Source organism: Diadema antillarum, unplaced genomic scaffold (assembly GCF_040938485.1).
Source record: "Diadema antillarum isolate AM-2024a unplaced genomic scaffold, OU_Dant_1.0 seq00001192_RagTag, whole genome shotgun sequence".
Taxonomy (NCBI): domain Eukaryota; kingdom Metazoa; phylum Echinodermata; class Echinoidea; order Diadematoida; family Diadematidae; genus Diadema; species Diadema antillarum.
The window spans coordinates 315888-329362 of record NW_027271989.1 but is presented as its reverse complement, the minus strand read 5'-3'; the positions used below and the strand labels follow the sequence as shown (position 1 = coordinate 329362).

General features: G+C 40.3%; 1 protein-coding gene across 1 annotated transcript in view; it reads right to left on the bottom strand.

The window, feature by feature from the left end:
• The window catches only part of LOC139744595 (RING-box protein 2-like), a 35824-nt gene that overhangs the window by 21738 nt on the left and 611 nt on the right, over positions 1 to 13475 (bottom strand). The window contains exon 2 of the mRNA XM_071655025.1: positions 8895 to 8942. Within this exon, the coding sequence (XP_071511126.1) occupies positions 8895 to 8942 (48 nt within the window). The remainder of the gene's footprint in view (positions 1 to 8894; positions 8943 to 13475) is intronic.

Here is a 13475-nt window from a genome sequence, read left to right as displayed (position 1 = left end):
TTTTTCATCACTAAAACCACAGATTAGTACTTTGAGCTAAAATGAAAAATAGGTGACATCCACTATTCAATACAGGGGTTATTATCCTCAGATGGGATTTGGTAAACATTCATACTATCACAATACAGCCTAAACAGTAATATCCTCAACTTGGAAAAAAAATGTGGTGCTTTGGCATGAAATGTGTGAACTGAGCTGATATGTTTTTTCCACGCTTTTTTATTCACTACTGTGATACATTTAGAATGTGCAAAATACAAACTGCTGATAAAAACATCTCTCATTATGCCACTCCCAAAATAATCCCAGGATGGAAAAAGGTGTTTTTCTTTCCCCTAAAGAGGGTACAATGGGAATTGTGTACATAGTGAGAAAGATTACTGATGTGGATTTGAACTTGACTTGTATTGTTACTTTTGGAATCATATTGTGATTTGTGGGCAAAGATCTTTACATTCAGTCATGGAATGTGGTAGTAAAACTGGTAGAAATGGAGGCAAGAAATGGCTCAGCAGTCTTTATTACAGATCAATGATTTTAAAAATTTACTTGAACATGGCACTGCATTTGCCACACAATTGCCTGGGACTTTCAAAATGTTACATGCATGCGGATGCACTGTTCGCTTGTCCATATACTTAGTACGACAAGGGACTTTGTATCTGTGCAAAAACTAGCAGGGAACAAAGAATGAGTTACCACCAGTTTTCAGCTGCCCGCACCCAATGTGAAGTGTGCTCGGCTGGGTCCTGAACATTTGTGTAACACAAAAGTTCCTGTAACACAGCACACACACAGCCGAAGACTCATGCTTGACTGGGGTTCACTGTTACTGATTCTTATGAGCGTAAGCTTTGGTGCACATATTCGCTGATGAGCAATTCTATTCTACCAGGCCTGCACTAGTTGTGGTTTTTTTAACCTGTTCCATGCTGAATTCTGAAATCCCCATAGACTTAATCAGAGGCTACCAGGTCCCTGTACGGAACGGGTTAATGTACGAAGGTTGGCAGCCAACAAAGATCGATTCAACTGAAAGATAATATAAAGTTTTGGTACCTCAAAAGTTTCCCTGAGATTCCTTGTCTTAGTTGTGTTTCAGGTTAAAGTACCTTTCATATAACTAACACTGTGAGACTTACTCGCCCCTAAGTGTTCTCATGTCTTAGTAATCATGCAATAATGGTTTCGTACCAGAGCAGAGCGGGCTCTGAAAAATTCGAACGAGCCGTTAGTTTGACTCGACGCGGTACCGCGACAATCACTATACACGTATTGTACGAAACCATTATTGCATGATTACTAAGACATGAGAGCACTTTGGGGCAAGTAAGTCTCACAGTGTTGGTTATATGAAAGGTACTTTAACCTGAAACATAAACTAAGACAAGGAAACTCAGGGAAACTTTTGAGGTACCAAAACTTTATATTATCTTGAAGAACCGTAATAACTGACAATTGAAATGATCTTCATTCCCTGTGCCAACCAGGATATTTTCAACCACAGTAGTCCTTTTCAGCCACGTGTCAGCAAATATGTGCATTGACGGCAGCTCACGCTCATTGGTAATGGTCAACTCCACTTGAGATTCTTTGGGTGTGAGTGTGTACATATGTGTACTTACTACAGAGAGATTAGTGATAAAGCTGTACACATTCATTACAGGGATTCTCGAATATATCCGAGTGGGGCCAGCCTTCCCACTCCATGGTATCCCCACTGCACACTCCTGGGTCTTTAACCCACTGACTACACAAACTGGGTGGATCTGTATTCATAAAGTCTATTGCCGGGTCCACACGTACAAAATAGCGGGATGACGATCGCGATCCACATCTCGAGTTTTTTTGCGAGCGTCCACACGTACCAAATTAGCGGGATAGCGATCGCGATCGGTATCCCGCTAATTTGGCGAGCGTCCACACGTACCGAATTATCCCGCTAATTGCCGAAAGATATACCGGTAACAGCAAAGCCTGCAAACTGGGTCACACAGCGCCCTTCTCTATCACTGCCTGCACGCACTTCCCTTTATCCTTCGCAGAGGCCTCGCTGTTGCGATGTGCGCATTGCATGATGGGATATAAAAACTCGAGATTCTAATCCCGACCGTTCACACGTACCAGCGCGGGGCCAATTATCCCACTAATTGACGAACCAGCGCAAGATTTCTTGGGATTAGCATCGCGATGCTTATCCCGCTAATTTTCGGGTTTTTTCTGTCCACACGTGCAAAAAACTCGGGATGACGATCGCGATGACGATCGCGATGCAAATCTCGAGATTTGTATCCCGTTAATTGGTGTACGTGTGAACCCGGCTAATGAGAATTAGAGAACTTGGTATGGATTTGGTTGAGAGCTGCAAGCTCAACCCACATGCCATTGCATAGAGTGAGATAACTGGACACAACTTACATTTCGACTTGATTTACCGTTTGCGGTTTGCGGTTGGTGAAGAGATAGCCCATGACAATTTAACGTGATCAGAAACACGTTTCACAAACGTGACAATCGCAGATAAGGACTAGTTCACCCACATTGATTACAAATGAGATATTCATCCATGTGATTAGAAATGTGATGCTTTTTGTTGTCTGAAAATGGACCCGGCTGACAGATATCAGAGCTGGACTGACAGATATCGAAGCGGGATTGACAGCTATATCCTAATCATGAGATTAGGAGACCATGGACAATCAAGGTGCTTTCACTTCCAAAGCCATATCCACTAATTGTGTAAGCCAACAGTGGACAAAAGAGATCTATTTTACAATATATTATGTCAATACAGTGTTAATATCACACATCATTATCCATATACACAGTACATCTACCAGTATATCATACATTATGTATGATGTCAATATGACACACTTTGAAGATCATCACGCCTGAGTAACTTTAACAGGAAAGCTTATTTTGCAAAGCCTGCCACGAGCTTGCTGCAAACTTTCCAAAAGCTTATTCTGCAAAGCCTGCCACGAGCTTGCAACAAGCTTGCCACTAGCCAGTCTGCAAACTTGCCACAAGTTAACCACTAGCTTATTCTGCAAGCTTGCCATGAACTACATATAGCAAGCAAGCTTGCCAATAGCTTGTACACTTGTACTGCAAGCTTGCTACTACGACAGTACATGTAGAGCTCTTATTCTACAGGCTTGCCAATAGCTTATTCTGCATGCTTGCCACGAGTTTGCTGCAAACTTGCCAATAGCTTATTCTGCAAACTTGCCATGAGCTTACTGCAAGCTTGCCACTAGCTAATTGTGCAAGATTGCCATTAGCTTGTTCTGCAAGCTTGCCACTACCTTATTCTGCGAGCTTGCCACAAGCTTGTTGCAAGCTTGCCCCTAGCTTATTTTGCAAGCTTGCCAATATCTTATTCTACAAGCTTGCTATGAGCTTGCAGCAAGCTTGCCACTAGCTTATTATGCATGCTTGCCACAAGCTTATTCTGCAAGCTTGCCACTAGCTTATTCTGCAAACTTGCCACTACCTTTAATATTCTGCAAGTTTGCCATGAGCTTGCTGGAAGTTTGCCACTAGCTCATTCTGCAAGCTTGCCATAAGCTCGCCACTAGCTTATTCTGCAAGCTTGCCACTAGATTATTCTGCAAGCTTGCCATGACCTTGCTGCAAGCTTGCCACTAGACTAATTCTGCAAGCTTGCCACTAGCTTATTCTGAAAGCCTGCCACTACCTTACTCTGTGAGCTTGCCACGAGCTTGTTGCAAGCTTGCCAATAGCTTATTCTGCATGCTTGCCATGAGGTTGCCACTAACTTCTGCAGGCTTGCCACAAGCTTGCTGCAAGCTCACCACTGGCTTATTCCGCAAGCTTGCCACATTTCCACATGGAAATGGCAAGCTTGCCAAATTTCAGAAATGGAGGAATGAAGACGAAATCTACGCAGCCTTTAGTGTCTTTAAAACACACACCCACACACACAAAATTCCACTGTAAGTACATTGGCTTCCTCATACCAGAAGCTTTGGAAAGGTTTTTAAACATGGCAAGGATCTTATTGCACAGTTTCAGCACAAACTCACCTATAGATAAACTAAATCTTCCAATATAGATTTGTCTACACTAAAAAAAAAAGAAATAAAAAGGTAGCACGTCAGTTTTATAAAAACTAGTTTACTGCGGTTGAATTCCTCTACTAAGAAATGGGCACCACTTGGAGACAGGAAGAAATGCCTATAAATTATGAGGAAGTCATATTGTATAGAGTTAGATCACACACAAACTAGAAACAACTGTTGTTGGACAAACAATTGCCAGAGCTGGATTTCACAGACCATTGCAAGTGTCAGTGGCAGCATAAATCTTGACGGTAAATCTCTCAAAACAGATGAAGCAAACATGATGCATGATTTATGCTGTAAGTTGAAACCCAATGCAATATCCCTTCAATCTGATTTACAGGGTTATCTTTCGCTGGCATCTTTGATCGATGTATTTTTCTTCTTTTCTTTTATCTGCGGATGAATAAACTTCTTGGATGGAATGTACTGAAAAAAAAAATTTTCAGAGGGAAGCATTGCTGAACACCCTGCCTACAGGTGGCAGCATTGCAAAATCTATTGTAGGTATGCCCATCAACACTGTGTTCATAGCAGAATTACATTGTAGCTTATAAAACCAACCTGCCCCTCCCTCTCAAACAAAATGAAATAAAGCAAGGAAAAGTAGAAATTACGCGGTGCGTAATATATGTCCCCGCCGGAAGTAGCATTTAGTAGCAAAATGTACAATATAGGTAAAAAGATGAAGGTCAAAGGTCAAAGAAGTCAAAGGTCAAAATTCTATGCAGAAGTTTTGAAGCCCTCACCTAGTGCCATCACATAAAGCAAACGGAATCGAAATCGGGTTACAAATGGCGAAGGAGTAGCATTTTGTAGCCAATGTACAATATAGGTAAAAAATCAAGGTCAAAGGTCAAAGAAGTCAAAGGTCAAAATTCTATGTACAAGTTTTGAAGCCCTCACCTAGTGCCATCACATAAAGCAAACGGAATCGAAATCGGGTTAGAAATGGCGAAGGAGTAGCATTTGGTAGCAAAATGTACAATACAGGTAAAAAATCAAGGTCAAAGGTCAAAGAAGTCAAAGGTCAAAATTCTGTGTAGAAGTTTTGAAGCCCTCACCTAGTGCCATCACTTAAAGCAAACGGAATTGAAATCGGGTTAGAAATGGCGAAGGAGTAGCATTTTGTAGCAAAATGTACAATATAGGTCAAAAATCAAGGTCAAAGGTCAAAGAAGCCAGAGGTCAAAATTCTGTGTAGAAGTTTTGAAGCCCTCACCTAGTGCCATCACATAAAGCAAACGGAATCAAAATCGGGTTAGAAATGGCGAAGGAGTAGCATTTTGTAGGCAATGTACAATACAGGTCAAAAATCAAGGTCAAAGGTCAAAGAAGTCAAAGGTCAAAATTCTGTGTACAAGTTTTGAAGCCCTCACCTAGTGCCATCATATAAAGCAAACGGAATCAAAATCGGGTTAGAAATGGCGAAGGAGTAGCATTTTGAAGCAAAATGTACAATATAGGTCAAAGGTCAAGGTCAAAGGTCACAACTGAAATTCTGTATAGAAGTTTCAAAGCTCCCATGTAGTGCTATCATATAAAGCAAACAGAATCAAAATCGGGTTAGAAATGGCGAAGGAGTAGCATTTTGAACATTTTGATCACACACGGACGCACACACGGACGGACACACGGACGGACACACGGACGGACACACGGACGGACGGACACACGGACACACACACGTACGGAGCCCGTTTCATAGTCCCCTGCTCGAACTCGTTCGGCGGGGACAACAAAACAGAATATGAAGAAAGAACTACTGTAAGTATAGAGTGTGATATGTGAAGTTTTTCAATAAAATGCATAGGAATATGAAATTCTGAGGCTTAGGTAATTATTACTTATAAATGGTAATAAACCAGTTGAGATTCAGCCTATAAAGCACACAGAATAGATTTGAAGCTCCCATCAAGGGGGCGGGGGAGGGGGAGGGGGTAATGGGGTGTTGGAACGAAAATGGGCATTTTAAAGGGCCATATCATACTGGAATCGTGTGTGCTCACTCAAAGCTGAGATGATAATTTGAACAATATGATTACTGGTAACAGATGAAAAAGGTACACACCTTGTAGCATATCCTGTGCAGGAAATGGTTTTATTTTGTTGATAATTACATTAATACAGAGGAATGACAACCTTTATTGTTACTACTTCACCTATCAATCACCAAATGATAATACAAGGAAACAAGCTACATGGATAGAAAAGTTATGATGATAATAAATGAAAAATAAAAAAGAAACAGTAATATTGTTCATGACAACAATGCTAACTCATTACGTAGCTCATGCCTTTTATTATGTTTTAACCTACTTTTTATAGAAGATGGCAGGTGAAAACAAAATATGACCTAAAATGTAAAGTTATGCTATGGGCAAAAGATGAAATTTGAAATGTGTGTTGAGCTTCGTATACAAAATACAATGTATACTAAATATAATGTTAGGGTCTCTGAAAAGTACACCTAACTAGTAACTAGTAAGATTCTGTCACAACATCATATACATAAACTAAATAAGTCACCCTGATGATTAAATCAGGAATGATAATCCTTTTCCCTTAACATTGTCCTTCTTCCACAACACTGATATACTGATAGGCCAAGTTTTAGGAAGCGAGAGTTAACCTCCACCTACACTGTGCATTCAAGCCAAAAGGTGTGATGATTTATTGCATGCAATGCCAAAGAGCAAGGGGGGGGGGGGGGGCATGTCAAAGCCCCATGACTTGTCTTGTACCTTCTGCTCCATGAAAGAGGTGTAAAGTAAAGAGCGTGAGACACAGATACCAGTAGTTCTAAACAGACGCAGAAGGAGATCACAGATAGAGACTATGAAGAAGAGAGAGAGAGAGAGAGAGCCTGTATTCATGCTTTCCTTGGTACAGAGATTGTGACACTCTGGTCTCTGCCATGTGTCACTGTAAAACCAGAAAGTTGTGCACCCTTGAAAATTTAGCGATTTTCGCGAGGAGCCAAGACTTGCAAATGTAAAATAGACACGAGAGAGTTTTGTCCACACAATGCACTGAATGCCAGTCGCCAATTTGCGAAAGTTTCACAGAGCAAAAGAGGCTGTCGGATCCAATTCGCAAAAGTTTCATGCCGCGAATGTTTCTGGTTTAAACGGTTTACAGTATCATACAATTATTGCCTCTTCAGAGGTGTAATATATAAAACACTTGACATCTCTGTGGGAGTTATATTTTCCTGTAGTGCGCAACAGTGAGAGAAAATATTGTTTCAAGAGGAAAATATAACTTCCAAGGAACTGTCAAGTGTGTATATCAAAACAATTAACAAGACACAAGTATATATGATCTACACAAATGCACATCCTTTCATTCTAGTCCCGCTGACAGCCAGCCAATTCTGGAAATAAATTTCCAAATGTGACACCACTGCTTGCAATTTGATTTTGATCCTCGCTGCATTAGTCGCGTGATTGCGTGATGACAAATCACTGACTAGTATTTGCTTCAATCTATAGACCATTTTATATAAATTAATGCTGACTGAAGTTAACACACGTCGCCTGTTCACATTGGTTGTCATCACTGAAGTGTCTTGAGACCACAGCATACATACACAAGAGACCCGGGGGTCACGCGCTCACCTGAGTATCGCAATTTCACCTTCCATGCATTCTTGCACACTCTTACCTGAGAACATTGAAAACTTAGGTCTGCATATGGATCCCCCCCCCCCCCAACTCCAGGTTTGGGGGGGGGGGTGTCAGCCCTGGATCTACAATGACCAAACTTGGAACTAAAGTCATCAATGTACAAACTCATGGTATTAACTTTGCTTTATCATTTCTGGTTCTAGAGTAGAAGATTTTAAATATTCCTTAATGTGTGTGTGTGTGTGTGTGGGGGGGGGGGGGGGGTAGGCCCCATATGGGCCCCCAAGAGGGACATGGTGCCCATTTGAAGGAATTGATATTCTAGGGATGCTACCTGCTAAGTTTGGTCAAAATTCATCATGAGGTTTTCAAGAAGAAGATGAACATGTACAATTCAGGCCCCATTAGGACCCATCTCCATCCCCTCTCCTGGGTCCCAAGGGGGGGGGGGGGGGGGCACCCTGATTCCGCCGATCCCATGAACAAACTTGAATCTACAGTCATCAATGTACATGTACTAACTCATGTTATTATCTAACCCCAGCACTTCTGGTTCTAGAGAAGATTTTTAAAGATTCCTCAATTTTAGGGGGTTTGGGCCCCCCTGGGGGCCCCCATCAGCAATTTCGTACAAAGTCACCCAAAAATTTTATTCTTACGTCAAAATCAGGAGCAACAAAATCACCAGCTGAAAATTAATTTTGTAACAAAATTATTAGTGGGGAAGTGATATTGTAACAGAACCACAAATGGTTCTTTTTGGTGTACCATAGCGAAAAAAGGGACAGTTGCCGTTACTGTGCTCGGTGTAAACGGGCCTTAAAGGGAGGCTCCATAGAGCAATCAGTGAGGGTTTGTATTTCTCTTGTCCAGACATGAAGAGCTGTAAGTTTCCAGGAATCCTTAGAACTGCAGAAGTGGGGAAACTTGTGTGCTTTGCACACAAAATTATTTTCTTTCAATATTGCTTTAAGAATGGTATGTACATGTAGATATGATCTTAAGACTTTTTTCCCTTAACACAATGGCGTGATGAAAGATGGAATAAAAGGCTTTTTGCAGAGAAAATTGGTAGACATGATTTGTTTGATATGATATGCATCCGACTGAATAGGGGCACACCTCGAAATTACATTGTGCTGCACAAGTACAAGTTCACAGCAAATTTGGCTCTTACCAACGCACTCTTCCTGTTTGTTTTCTGTCTGGCATCGAAGGCAGGCATCTGTTTCATGGGATAAAAGGAGAGAGAAAGAGGTTGAGTTGAGCGTGAACATTGTTAAATCAAAGCAGTTGCCGTCTCAAAGGTAGGTAAACATTCAGGCTTGAGCAAATACCACACGTCTTGTAAGATCTCCTTTGTCACATACAATTTCTATTAAGTCAGTAGTAAGAGACGCTGTCTCCGCCACTGAACATTGGACACTTAATAGTGAGTATTGCTTTCAACAGCTAGGGCTGTGAACATTTTCATACATATGTAGGATGCCCTTTGACCTAATGTACGATATGAATGGGGTCGGAACAGTGAATTACTCTATACATGAACCTACTACAGTGGCGGATCCAGAGGGGGGCGCAACCGGCGCATGCCCCCCTTTATTTTTCGTTAAAAGCAAAAGAAATAAAAGGAAAAAAAAATGAATAATGAAACCCGGAAGTGGCACCAGAGATATAAGTTGTGCCCCCCCCCCCCCCCCCCCCCCTTTACAGAATTCTTGGATTTGCCCCTGTACTATGTGTGTATGCAATGAGCAAAGATCTGTGGCTGTAACTGAGCACACAAAATACAGAATGATTACTAAGTTCAAACAGATTTAATCATCTGTGCCTTTGGTAAAATCACATTACTTGTACCCCTTTTCCAACACAGTTCTAACATCCCTAGATACAGTTTCCACAGGATCTATCTGGTTCATGTACAGCCTGTAGTCAGTTGGTTAATAACGAAAGGGCAAACGGTCTGAAGTAGCACCAAGATTCTTGGTACACATACATGTACATTTCTTTTGCATGATCATCATTATCATTGAGAACAATAACAACAACAACAAGAAGGTTGCTGTCCTCTAAGATTGGACGATAAGGGGATCTGTCATTCATAGAGAGAAGCAATAACTTATACTTAAGTAATAGCTAGCAATGACAGGACGATGGTTTTTTAAAGCGCCCTTTGGAAGAATATGTACATGCTGCAGATAATAGGAGGATGCATTGCACTGCCTACAGCTAGGTACATTGAGTGCTTCAAACTGAACCCTAATCTACATGTACAACAACCACAACAGCTCGCTTCAATGGGTAGCCACGCACGGCCACATATGCTGGTGCCCTGCACAATTTCATTTACAATATTTGTCAACACACTTTTGGCTGGAATTTGCACAACTCTCTTGCAGTCTAAATACAATTGTACACTGCATTGATGGGTTCACCTTTCTCTCTAGATTTTGTGTACTGGATATCTTCCTTTAGTGCATTTTATGATGTCCTTCACCAGGTGAAGAACTGGTTTCAATGACAAAATCTTTGATAACAATGGTATGATCTGCTAGATGACATTGGCATGATATGCCAACTGACTGATCCCTATCAAACCACTTTCAAATGTCAACACATTTCAACTACACAACCTCCAGAAAGGTCATAATGATGACCTCAACCATTGTATTGCATAAATCATAAAACGATATGGAGCAATTCCTAATCAAATAATTGGTAGACAGCATACACTGTACATGTGACCAGGCATCCATTTTGCGTAATAACTAATTTTGCTTATGAACGACGATCATAAGTACATACCGGTCATGAGCACTTTCATGTCACGATAGTGACAGGGTGCTATTTTGTAGCTTTATTAAATTTACAAATGTAGTGTGCAAAAATGGATCGTGTGGAAAGTAAAATGTCTACATTTGAAATTCTTTCAGCTGAAGATGTCTGCTTCATTCATTTTATAAAACAAATAACACACATCATTTTGTTTACAGTGCATTAGTGTAAATTGCCCACACTCCTTAGGGCCTACCTTTGCAATAGTACGGTACAAAAACCCTGGGCTGCCCTAGGCTTGTTAGCTTGTTCCAAAGGTACCTTGCAGGCCGGGGAGGCTTGGCCCCTCCCCCCCCCCCATTTTTTTTTTTTCACCATAACACAAAGGAATACATAAGGTGTCACCACTTTGGGCTCCCACTTTTTTTCCCCCGGAAGTGCATAAGTGGCACTAGAAAGAAAAAGATAAAAACCTTGAAGTGTGAGCATAGTAAGGCTTTGTATTTGCGCTGAAATTTTTTTTTTTTTTTTTGCTTGTCAGCTGAAGAAACCTTGAAGTGGCATCGAAAGTTGCGCTGAAGACTTTTTTTTTTCTTTTTTTGCTTGCCAACTGAAGAAACCCGGAAGTGGAATGAGAAAGATAAACTGAAGACCTTTTGCTTGTTAGCTCGTGAAACCTGGAAGTGCCCCCCCCCCCCCCCCTTTTGAAAATGTGGCTCCGGCAGTGCCTTGTGTAAGTAATTTTAATGCCCTTCCTGATGTATGTTATCTGTGTAATAAAAACACAGCCACGCTTGAATGAATACAGTGTTAAACAAATTTGTACAAAGCACATGTATGCATATGCATGCCATCAATCATGGATGGACATGATACTTTGATAGGCAGTCTGCAGGAAACTTGACACCACATGTAGACACTGTACATACAATGTAAACATAGCTGGCTCATAACATCAAGGTTGGCAGTGAGTGAAAACAGTAAAAGCCAGACACAGTAACAGTGACATACCGGTATTGCTGAACTAGAGAGGGCGCTAGAGCACATAGAGCACCAATGCTACCTTGCAGTCTAGCACCATAATAGCGAAGCAGCCTACAATTGTAAGCCCCATCACTTTTTCATAACATAGATAATGAAAGAGATCTTCATAATAATATTTAAATAAGCCATACCACCTTGTTCAGAAACAATAGGAGTGGTTAATGAGGGCGAATATACAAAATACACTGTACACCACACTTGGAGGCTGGACACACTTTCTTTCTTTGGGGGGACTACAATGTACAATTGTTTCTGCATAGAGACAGAAAATACATGAAATTTATGAGTGAAAAAAAAACACAGTCTCTTTCTTTAAAAAATAAAAGAAAGAAAAGAAAAAAATCTTGCTAATTTCAGGATTGGAGTAAAATAAATTGGTTTTCACTGAAAAAGTCTGAGACTGGTCACATTAAACAAACACAAATGTCAGCATGAATAAACATTTAATGATGATGATTATGGTGATAAAATTTCAACATCCTATGACCCACTTGCTGTGCTTAAGTCCATGTAAACTGTAGCTCACTATAGTAGTGATAGTCTCATTTGTTTTACAAGTAAAACACACATGATTTTTAAATCTTGAGATAAGAAATACACTCAAAAATTGTATCAATACCATATGAGATAGAAGTAAAATTCCCTGCGAACAATGCAGAATGATCTGTTCTCCGATATATTTTGGTACCAGGTACAGGATTATGCTTTTACCTACATGTATATTATTGTAGCTAAAAATGTATCTGAGATCAGTTGTAAACACAGAAACCATGCAAACATCCATTTGTGACCATTTCTCTGAATAAAGTTACCATTTTTACTATTTAGAAAGCAAAGAGGGAGTCACATGTGGAAGCATTTTATTGATTAAAGCTCACTATGCAGGTTTTGGTGTTGATAGAGCTGTGAAAAATAGCATTAGAACTTTGTGACACTGACTTCTGTTGCAATTAAGCGATGTTTCATGCAGGAGTGATTCCCAATGATCAGGGCCTCATTTCATAAGGAGCTTGTACAAAAGGAACTCTTGCTGAAATGCCAAGTGTCACAGTTATGACAGGAATCCTGCTTCCTGATCAACTGACTGGTCATTGCTACAGGAAGTTGACATTCTACCGTTCTAGCAAGAGTTGCTATCCTATCATTGTAAGTGTAAATTTTAATTATGAAATGGGGCCCAGATGATTGGACATTGTTGGGTCAGCCCTGTACATATCAAATTTACCATAATTAACTTGTGTAGTTAGTAAATAATGACAGGCAACCCCTAACAATAAGAGGATATCATAATGGCAGTGTATACAGCCACACGCATACATGTGTCTTTACAATTCAGCCACACTCATGTGGTTACAAACTGTACATACATGTATGGGCCATGCAGCTGGATACAGTCACATCATGACATTGATGTGCACTTGGATAAGGAACTACACATTTTGTATTATAACACTCCACAGATGAGTTGTAGCTCCATGTTTGCAATGTATATTATCACACAAAATGCTGCCATTAAAAAGAAAATAACCAAATTTTCTTTCATACATTCTACTTCCATACAACTTTATTTTCTTAAAAATGATTTTACAATACCACTTCATTTGTCTTTTCTCATATTTCTGGTCTCGTTTACTTGTTACAAATATTTCTTCTGTTGAACCTGTTGATGACGAGTGCCGAGTATACTCAGGCAAGTGTCTAGATGGGAAATGTGTGCTGTAGCAAATTCAGCCCATCCTCAATGGGTTAACTGCACTTCAAAATACACACAGTCGTGTTCACAGAGAGTTTGTAGCTGTCCAGCTGTGTGTTTGCAGGCTTTGTTCGATACGCAATCATTAAAGGACTAAGAATCAATTTAAAGTTCACCAATTAATCACAACTCTGCTTTTCATTTCACATCCACATGTTTGATAAAAAAAAAAAAGACTGTGAGAAT